The 10,210-nt window shown below is 39.8% G+C and overlaps 2 protein-coding genes across 3 annotated transcripts in view; both read right to left on the bottom strand.

The window, feature by feature from the left end:
- LOC119428732 (zinc finger BED domain-containing protein 6-like) overlaps positions 1-3,747 on the bottom strand; it is a 4,773-nt gene extending 1,026 nt beyond the window's left edge. Inside the window, exons 1-2 of one of the 2 annotated variants that reach the window (XM_037696406.1) lie at positions 3,661-3,747; positions 621-2,011 (exon numbers count right to left, since the gene is read on the bottom strand). In XM_037696406.1, the coding sequence (XP_037552334.1) occupies positions 621-1,803 (1,183 nt within the window). In that variant the 5' untranslated portion in view covers positions 1,804-2,011; positions 3,661-3,747. Of the gene's footprint in view, positions 1-620; positions 2,092-3,660 lie in introns of those variants that run through there. The other variant, XM_037696405.1, reaches the window with a different exon arrangement.
- The window catches only part of LOC119428731 (potassium voltage-gated channel subfamily H member 7), a 121,820-nt gene that overhangs the window by 45,401 nt on the left and 66,209 nt on the right, over positions 1-10,210 (bottom strand). The window lies entirely within an intron of this gene.

Here is a 10,210-nt window from a genome sequence, read left to right as displayed (position 1 = left end):
TATATAATTAATTAATTTAATTAATTAATTATATTTTTGCTATTCAAATAAACATGGTTAATGGGGCGACTGTGGCTGAGTGGTTAGAGCAGTCGTCCTTCAACGCCAGAGTTGGGGGTTCGACTCCCCTAAGTCACATGCCTAAGTGTCCCTGGGCAAGACACTGAACCCCTCATTGCCTCCGATGTGCGTCCCATCAGTGTATGAATGTGATAAAGCTCTGATTAGTCTCCTTTGAATGATTTGTTCAATTAGCTTTGTAGAGATCTAATAAAGTGCCGTATGAATGTGTAAATGAGGCACAGATTGTAATGTAAAGTGGTTTGAGTGTCTGATAAGATAGAAAGGTGCTATATAAGTACAGTCCCATTTAATATAAAAGTGAGTCAGGATTGTGTACAATAGGCATGTTACCAGCCTAAATATAAAGAATATCTGTTTCAATAGGCTCAGAGTGTACAAAATATGTTTTTATGACAAAAGTAAACAGATGAAATGAAGACTATGAATTCCACTGTAAGACTAGTTAAGGCTTTTATAGACAACTAATTTGAAATATTTTAAGATTTATGATTTTGCAAATAAGACATTTATTTTCAGCAGAGAAAATATATACTGACCTGTCAGTGTCTTCTTAAGCTCATCTCTGAACTTTTTCACTGATGTTGAATTTCCCCCATTGGTAACATCTAAGTCCACCCAGCTTAAGCCAAACTGAGGATCCAGCATGGTGGCCAAGAAGTAAACATTGTGGTTAAAAGGTTCCTCTCTTCCACTGTCTTTGGCCATGCTTGTTTTTAAAAAGATTCCAGAAAATCTTTTCACCAGAGACTGCTGGAGGGCTCTGACCAATGACTGGCACTGCATTCGAGTGTCCTCCATCTTGAGGAGGTGTGTATTCAAGTCCAGGACAGTTGGAACCACCATACTAATGGTAACTGATTTCTCCCCTTCTGTCAGGTCTGTTACCTCAGAAAATGGAGCAAGAACTGCACTCAGTTCCTTCAGCTGGTTCCACTCACGGGCACTAAACACCAACTCCTCGTGATCCTTGCTGCACATTTCATTCAGGGCTTTGTGGTCCAGAGCTGTGAAGGCCTGTACTTGTTTAAATATACTGTTCCATCGAGTTGTGTTTGCAGCTGGAATGGTCCTATTAGTGCCAAACGTAGCCTCAAACTTGTCTTTGAATTGTGAACTGCTATGCAATAAGGTGGTGAACCGTGATGTTTTGGCTATTGTGTGAGAAATGGCCTTGACCTCCTTCATGCCGTCATTCACAACTAATTGCAGAGAGTGTGCAAAGCAGGAAAGACGTGCACCAGATGACCAGGGTAATTCGGTGTCTTCCTGAGAATTAATGTCCTCCCACAGGTGCTCGTCATCTAAATGCTCCTCTTCACTCTCGCTGTCATCAGATTGGGGCATGTGTACTTTGAAAGCACATTTCATATTGGCAGCATTGTCTGTTATGATATAGCTAATTTTGTCATGGATACCGTATTCCTCTGTGATCTCCTCAAAGGCAGACGCAATGTGCTCTCCAGTATGTCTGCCTGTGAAACGCCTACAGTCCAGCAGGTAGGATTCAAGTGCATAGGAATCCTTTGATTTGTAGCACACGTGGGCGGTCACCCCAAGGAAGGAGCGTAGCCTGCGATCAGACCAGAGGTCAGTTGTTAATGACACAGATGACTGGGTCTTCAGTTTCTCCAAAACAGTTTCCTTGACCTTGATTACCAACTCTGGAATTTGTCTATCAGAAACCGTTTTTCTAGAGATTGGTGTGTATTTACTATCCATAACTTCAAGAAAGTGTTTAAAATGACTGTTTTCCACAAGTGAGAGAGGCAGACAACACCCAATGATCAAATCTTGGACAATGGCTTGACTGATGGCTTGTTGCCTTGGTGATTGTGGGCTGTAGAGCTGCACTTTCTGCGTAAATAATGAAATTGATGGCTGTGTGACTGTGACATCATTCTGTTGCCCTGCCTTGTATTCCAGGAACCTAAAAAATGCAAAGGAGGAATCAGTATATCTGGTCATGAACATCAATTACATCAAAAGAACACTTAAAAATAAGTAGCAACTTCATAAATGTATGTCAAATATATCCTCCATTGTTTATCATAAGCAAAAATTAAACTTAGAAAAATCTAACAAAGTTAAATTGGGTCCTCTGGATGGGTTTAAACAATAAAAAATTATACAAATGTTTTGTCTTTCATCCAAAAGACTTCTTCAATATGAGGAGCTATATTAAACTCAAGAGCTACATTTTCAGGCCAAGACTCTGCGGTTTACACTCATCTCCAGGCCAGCGGTCACTCTTTCAGGGATGAAGATGTTCACATCCTTGATAGAGAGGAACAATGGTTTGAGAGAGGAGTAAAGGAGGCCATCTTTGTGAAAAGAAACCATCCATCTTTAAACAGAGGTGGAGGCCTCCGGGTTCAACTGTCCCCCTCTTACAATGCTGTGATTGCTAGTATCACTCAGCCCCCGGTGAAGGCAAGCAGCCATCAGGGTACTAACAATCCATCATTAGGCTGATGGTCCTTCTTGAACATGTGAGCAGCTAGTTTCATCAACAACAAACGGTTGGTCCACTGTGAGGAGGCACTATTTATAGGGCTGAGCTGAATGCAGCTCCTCAGCCTGAGGAAGTCTTTCGGACGAAAGACGAAATGTTTCTACCTTTTATTTTTACTTTTTTAACACACCCAGAGGACCTGATTTAACTTTTTAAGATTTTTCTACCTGGGTGATTGAGCATGCATCAGGACATATTAAACACAGTTAGCATCTTCTCACAGTGGATCAACCAGTTTGCCAAATATGCTAAGGGAGACCATCAGCCTAACAATGAATCGTTGGCACCCTGATGGTTGCTTGCTATTCACAGGGGGCTGAGTGATACTAGCAATATCAGCGATGTAAGAAGAAGACAGTCCCTCTTACAATGAAGTCTTTTGTTAAGAAGTCAAGTAGTCTTTTGGATGAAAGATGAAACGTTTCTACATTTTGTTACCACATGCCCTGTCCCCTCAGTCTCTCAAAGTTAACAGTGTATTTGTCCTTATGCATGCTCAATAACCCAGGTAGAAAAATTTAAAAAAGTTAAATCAGGTCCTCTGGGAGTGTTAAAAGAAAAAAAAGGTAGAAAAAAGCTGTGCAGATAATATTCTACTTTTTTTCTTTTAACACACACTCAGAGGACCTGATTTAACTGTATGTAAACAGTGAATTTGCTTACTTCCCTTAATATGTTAATTATATCAGTGTTATAAAGTAAAACTCATTTAAGGGCTAAACAAAGCGGGTCTGAGTCTGACACACATGAATTAATTTAGATGTATTTAGATTTAATGTCGATGAATTACTTTTTCAAATTTTTGTCCCTTATTTTAGTATTTGTGATGCATGCTTTGGTATTTGTTGTTGTTATTTTTTTGTTTGTTTTTGGCGAGTCAAGACTGTTTTTCTCGTCCTAAGCAATTCACTGCATTGTTGTCGACCTTGTGTTGATTTTGCATATGACAAATAAACCATACTTGATAAAACGTTCTGTTTGTATTGTTCTTGGAAGAGAGGCAGATTGATAACGTTAACTAGCTAGCTTTACTAGCATCACTTACACAAAGCTGCGGCGCTTACCTTTCTTTGTGCTTCCTTTCCAGGTGTCGATAAAAGTTGGATGTAGTCCCGACAGTCTCCGAAAGTGAAGCGCTGCAGAACTTGCATTGCGCCGTGTGTTTTTTTTTCAGAGTTGTTTTGCAAACATACTCTTTGTGACTCAAATAGCCAAACTTTATAACAGCAGATTTAGAAGACATCTTCTCTTGTTCTAAACACAAACAAGTCTAACTTTTCTTCCCTGACGCTTGCGAGTGAAAGGAGGTGGGCTCGGTGTTGCCAGATAGAGTCGAGATTTTCCAGCAAAAAATCGGTTAAAAACCGCAACATCACACAAAAACCTGCACAATCTATATTTGTTACAGTATATTTACTTTTTGAACACAAACCCACATCAGTACAAGCCAAGGTAATTTAACAATATGTGGCAAAACGGAACAGTCCAACAAAAATCTTCCCAGAGTTCCCAGAAAAATCAGAACGAAAACTGGCCAATTGGCAGTAAACCACCCAATCTGGCAACACTGGAGTGGTAACAAAAACATGTAGCTAGCTGCTATGAGTCACGTTATCGCTTGAATTTGAATCGGTATGTTTTGCATCCAGTAAAAGCAAAGATGTTAACAAATAAACTGGACAATATTCTGGCAATTTAGTGATATTTTCACAGTTGTGGTCTTGACTGGTCTTGAAAAAAAATCCCGAGTCCTCAATGTCCGAGACCGTGACAAGACCGAGACCAAATGCGGTCGAGACCGAGACGAGACCGAGACCGTCAAAAAGTGGTCTCGAGACCGGTCTTGGTCTCGAGACCGGTCTCGAGACCAAGACCGGTCTCGAGTACTACAACACTAGTATAAACTATAAAAAAAGTATAACAAAGTGTTACGTGTTGTCATCATAGTATGTTCCCATGCAACGATGAAACTGGTTCTCTGCATTTAACCCATTACACCTGAGATATACCCAGGTGGAGCAGTGGGCAGCTATGTAGGTGCCCCAGGAGTAGTTAGGGATTGGGTGTTTCGCAGGGACACCACAACATATGGGCATTGTGGGGAGTTGAACCTGCCACTTTCTGGTCCCAAGTCGGCTGCCCTACCTCTACACCATCTCGGCCCCTGAAGCCAAATAAAGCCAAGCCAGAATAAATTGGCTTGCGTTTGGTCATGACCTGTTTTCAGCTTGACCGATCTTTATTTTGGTAATCAGTTGGTCAAACATTCAAAGATTGATGGAAAACTTCAAGAAACGGTAGGTTTCATTTAAAAAAAAAAAAATAAAATTCTGACAACTGTTGTTGTTACTAACTGTGCCAATCGTGCTAACAACGCAATACCTTAAAGGCTGTTAAAAAGTCAATATAGTGATAATTTTGCTTTTGTTTTACTAAAACGAGAAAATAATTTCATTTTACCATAGTGCTGCATGCATGTGCATGTCCCATGTTCGTTTCCACGGTGTTTTGCATAGGGGTAAAAGTTGAGAGAAAATTTTGAGCTCAGATTCAATAGAAGTCAATGGGAGTTTGGATGAGCGCACCCTGTACTCTACAGGTATTTGAGGAAAAACTGCAAGTCCTAGATCAGCTAGGAACACGTTGGGTGAAAATTTATTAAAATGCCTCAATTTCAATGTATAAGCTGTTTAGGAAGTGTAAAGATTATGGAAACAAGAAGAGTTTGTTTCCATAAAGTTTGAAAACCTTAAAAGGTACATTGTATGACATCATAATGTAGGTTAAATATTCTATGGCAAAAATCTCCCAAAATCATAAAACAAACAAATTGTGTACAAGAAACAATAAAAAACATTAAATAAATAAAAATACTAATCAGATATGCAAAGTCCTAATATTTCTTTTATCCATTTAAACTTTGAATGTTTCTACTGTGAAGTACTGTATGTTTGAGCTTTAGAGCCCCAAAGAAGGCTGGGTTTTTAAAGTATTTTCCCAAAATTCCTTCATTTACAAGACAATGTTCCAATTCATTTCAATTTATAGTAATCCCTCACTATACTGCGGTTCACTTTTTGCGGCTTCACTACATCGCAGGGTTTTTGAACCCGTTTTTTTTTTTAAATAGTGTGTCTACTGTCCATGCGGTGCACTGCTGTACATTCATCTCATCGTCATCACCTTCATCGCGGTTGCCAAAGTGTTCAAGCGCATATGAAGTGCAGTGTTTCCCTTAGATAACTTGCCATGGCCGTGATTTTTGTCTCGGGAGCGGGGGAGACACGGAGACATGAGGGAAGAGGTAGTGTGAGAGCTGACTTTAGCTTTTTAGCTAGCGCACCGGTATTGCGCGTAGCTAGCTTAGCGCTGTCAGTGCCGATGTTCGGGGCACCCTGCTTGCATAATGGTAGGGGATGCACTGAAGTGTTTATAGAAAAGTAGGAAAGGTTAATAAGAGTGTGGGAAGGGTTCATAAAGCCTTAAATATATATAAATAATAAACTAAATATAACGCCGCTACTTTGCGGATTTTCACCTACCGTGGGGGTCTCTTGAACGTAACCCTTGCAATAAGTGAGGGAGCACTGTTCAGTATTTATATAGTGCCAAGTCACAACATAAGTTATCACAGGGTAAGACTTTTGTTAAATATTTCACCTAACCTACATCATACAGTAGTGAAAGATCATTCATAAAAATAAAAAGCAAAAGCAATATCAACTTTTACTAATACCAGATTTGATTAGAGTTGTTGATGACATCACCAAGAGATGCTTCAAGGCATGTAAACATTGACTCTAACAAAAGACAGACAAGTAACTCATAGCTCTTTAATCCAAATAAAAACAGAGTTTTTACTTAGACATTTGAATCAACAGTACCTCCTTTGACCTTGGGTTGTGTTTTGACGAGTTTGCGACTGAACTTCCATGACATCTCTAGTATTTTATACACGTTTGCCAGCAGCTCTGAAACGGCTGCCGTATAAAAAAATTTAAAAAAATTAATAAAAAGCTGTCGGATCAAAACAAATGCCAGTTGTGCCTCAGGCTCTTGTTCAATCTTCAATATCCTTCAATTATTCATAGGGCAGGACGTCTACTGAAATATTATAATGCAGCGGTGCGTTTAGAGGGGTGTCCTTTAAAGGATTATGTGCAGCGTTTTAATGAGTGACTGATAGCCCCTGGAGAAATAGAGCAGAAAATAATAGTAGGTAGTTCAAAGGGAAGAGAAAAGTAGAGAAAAATAACAGTTCAAGTTACACACCCACTCGAAGACTTTTCACAAATACCCATTTAGCTACGATTTACAATATGGATTACCATATTGGACTTGCATGCCTACAGAATTTCACATTTGGACAGCAAACTCTGTCCTTTATTTAGCCGTCTGAACATTTGGCAAACGTTTTCTAGAACGCTGTTCAGACCCCAAAACACAAGTCTGACAGACAGAGCCAAGAACAATTTATCTCAATTAAACAAAGATCGTTTTAGATGGAGAAATGACGGGAGTTATAGCCGTTTTGGCAAAACTTTGAAAACAACACTATACAAATGTTTGTGATTTGCAATATTTTGTGCAGTCTGTTGTTCTAAAAGTATTTGTTGTAAATATATACAGTGTTTCCCCTAGATCAGTTCCCTTGGTGGGGCGCTTGTTGTATTTTACTTTTGTCAATGGGGGGACAGGACGAAGTCATGTCTGTTTTGCCCGGATGCTAGCTTAGCGCTACGTTGCAGCCAGTTTTTATCGACAACGGCGAGGGTGTGTGTGTGTGTGTGTGTGTGTGTGTGTGTGTGTGTGTGTGTGATGCAGAGCGGTATCTAGCATTTTTGCTACCGCGCATTTGTATTGCACCCCGCGCTATAGTTGTCGATTGCGAGGGGAGTTAGTTTGGTAAGCAGGGCGCTCAGTTCTGTTGATGGGGTGGGACCTCCTGTTTGTACAATAGTAGGGAAAACACAGTTAGTTTTTATTATTATTATTATTTCAAATGATCCAGCTTTATTGGAAGAAATTCAGTTAAATTATTTTTCCTGTTTAAGAAAATAAAGGACCCTTCTAGTCCAGCCTGTGTACGTAGGTGGAGCTGCAGATTTACGTTTTAGCAGCATTAGCCTCTTGACCAGCAGAGCTGTGAATGCTATTGTCATTTTTGTCAGGAGAGAATAAGTGAAACAGGTAGTGGTGGGCACAGCCAACTAAAAACTTAGCTTTGCGAATGCTAATCCATTTACTAACTAGGGCATTAACAGAGTACTCGAGTAATCTACACATCGATTGCTAGGACATCTATCGAGGTTAAAAATGTTATGTCGAGTATCTGTAGTGACGTCATATTATGTGACCACATTTGACCGTAGGGGGAGGTGTTGCACTGTTGCAGGTCACAGAGTATGGTGTAACACCGGGTCCAATCCACCGAACCAGAACCAGTTTCGGTTTAAGTTTCGTTTTTGACGTGCTGCATGTTTCTTCACGTTTGCAGTTTAATAATAATAACTAATAGTTTAGTTTTTCCTGTGACTTATTTGCAGTATGATAAATGTTAGGAGCATAATATACGCTGCCAATGTTTTGTTGGTCTTTTTGGTTGTTGTAAATAGTTACCTTTTTTTGCGGTTTTATTTATTTATTTTTGTATCTTGAGATCTAGGACGTCATCAAATACTCGAGTTCTACTCGGGTTTTATTATGTTAATGTTGAGTTTAAAAATTATATACTCGTTCAACCCCTATTACTAACCAATTAGCTACACTAATGCAAAACAGCTAAATAAGTGAAAAAATATATAAGTGGAAGCTAATGCCAACTGATACCTGCTAACTTTTACAATACACTGCTGCTGCTGACACTGTAAGACTGTCTGAAATGTGACGTTATAAGTTAATGGTTCAAACAGTTCAAAATGTTCATAAATCACAAGTGTCCATGTCCCGTTCAGACGTGAGCTTTCAGAATTTAATCCGGTCCAACAGAACCAAAGAGGCGAAGCAAAACTCTTCTGTGCTGAAGCGAAGTTGACGCATTAAACGTGTCGGACCTCTCCCACGTGTCATTAACTATAATGAATTAACTCACTTTAGCGACCCTCTTTGTGTTCATCTATTTTTAAACCAACTACAAAGTTGCTGTGCGTCGTCATCAATATTCTCTCGGTAATAAATCCGTTTGGTGTAGTTTAATCCCGCAACCGGGCGATCACAACTGATGTCATCAGCTGAGACAGAGCTCCCCGCACCTTGGGAGAGAAGAAAAGAGCGGCAGGAGCGCACAAGCCTTTTGACTCGTGTTTCTGCTAATTTAGTTATTTTAATTAAACATTATTAACGCAAAGACGAATACTTATATGCCCCAGACTAAAGCAGTTATCGCCACCCTTCACAATAAATATCTTGATATGAATTTTATGCCATATCGCACATTCCTACTTGGCGTTTTTTTTGCAGTTTATCGCGGTGGTGTGTGGAACAACTCCTGCGATAATCAAGAGACTACGGTATTTTATACATAGAATAGAAAGCTCCTGTCAGTGAGGAGAAAGAAATGCTACAAAATCAAAGAAGCTGTGAAGAGCCGGGGTTTCTGGGGATAAACTACAAACACGATAAGTGGCTTGAAGCTATCAAAAAAAAAAAGTTTAGGGAGAGAAATCATTTTGTGTGTGGGGGGGGGGGGGGGGGGGGGGTAAAAATGGAATCAGCATACACATCTCTGGGTTTTTATACCTAACTTAGCCCATTTAGAGACCATTGATGACTTTCGGAAAATTTCATTGAAATTAATTCTGTAGTTTAGACATTTATCTAACAAACAGCTGATACCACTTTTATTGACAAAGTTTAAACCCAGCTCTCATACAATCAGCATTATGAGTAGTGGTGTAACGTACATATCGGTGTATTGAACCGTTTCGTTACGGCACGTTCGGTTCGGTCCACGTGCGTACCGTTTCGGTTATTTTTTCCAATCATTAAATTTTATTAAAGAGAGATTACGCGCCACGGAACTAAAGTTCCTAAGCGTGTTTCAGCACGGCGCTATTATCTTGCAGCACGCGTAGCATTAGCAGCCTAGCAAGCAACGAACAAGCCAGAGCTTTAAGACCCTTTCATCTCGTTGCAGTCTGCTGTTTGAGAACATTATGACTTTCTTGTTAAAAGACAAGTGAACAAATCCAAAGCTGTGTGTCGCCGTTGTTTCACGAAGATTGGATCTGCAGCAGCAACACGTCTAACTTGTTAACGCACTTGAAACTACATCATCCGACGAGGAAGAAAAGCAGTTTGGTGCAAACACCAATAACAGCAACATTTAAACAACCTTTATCACGTAATTCAGATCGGTCCAAAGCAATAACACAAGCTGTAGGAGTTGTTAAAGCTCTGGATCTACGTCTGTATTCTGTTGTTGATGCGCTGCCTTTAAACATATGATTAAAGTTCTTGAGCCCCGCTGCCTACGACATCCCATCACATCAACACTTCAGCCAAAAAGTTGTAGCAGCACTTTATGAAAAAGCTAAAACTGATTGTTAACAAGCCCGACCCCAGATTTCAAACTCTGCCACATCGATGATGAGTGAGAGAGGATATTCAACCACC

The sequence above is a fragment of the Nematolebias whitei genome, chromosome 23, assembly GCF_014905685.2.
Source record: "Nematolebias whitei isolate Nwh7 chromosome 23, NemWhi1, whole genome shotgun sequence".
NCBI classification, from domain to species: Eukaryota; Metazoa; Chordata; class Actinopteri; order Cyprinodontiformes; family Rivulidae; genus Nematolebias; species Nematolebias whitei.
The sequence above is the reverse complement of the archived record's forward strand: the minus strand, read 5'-3'. Positions and strand labels throughout refer to the sequence as shown.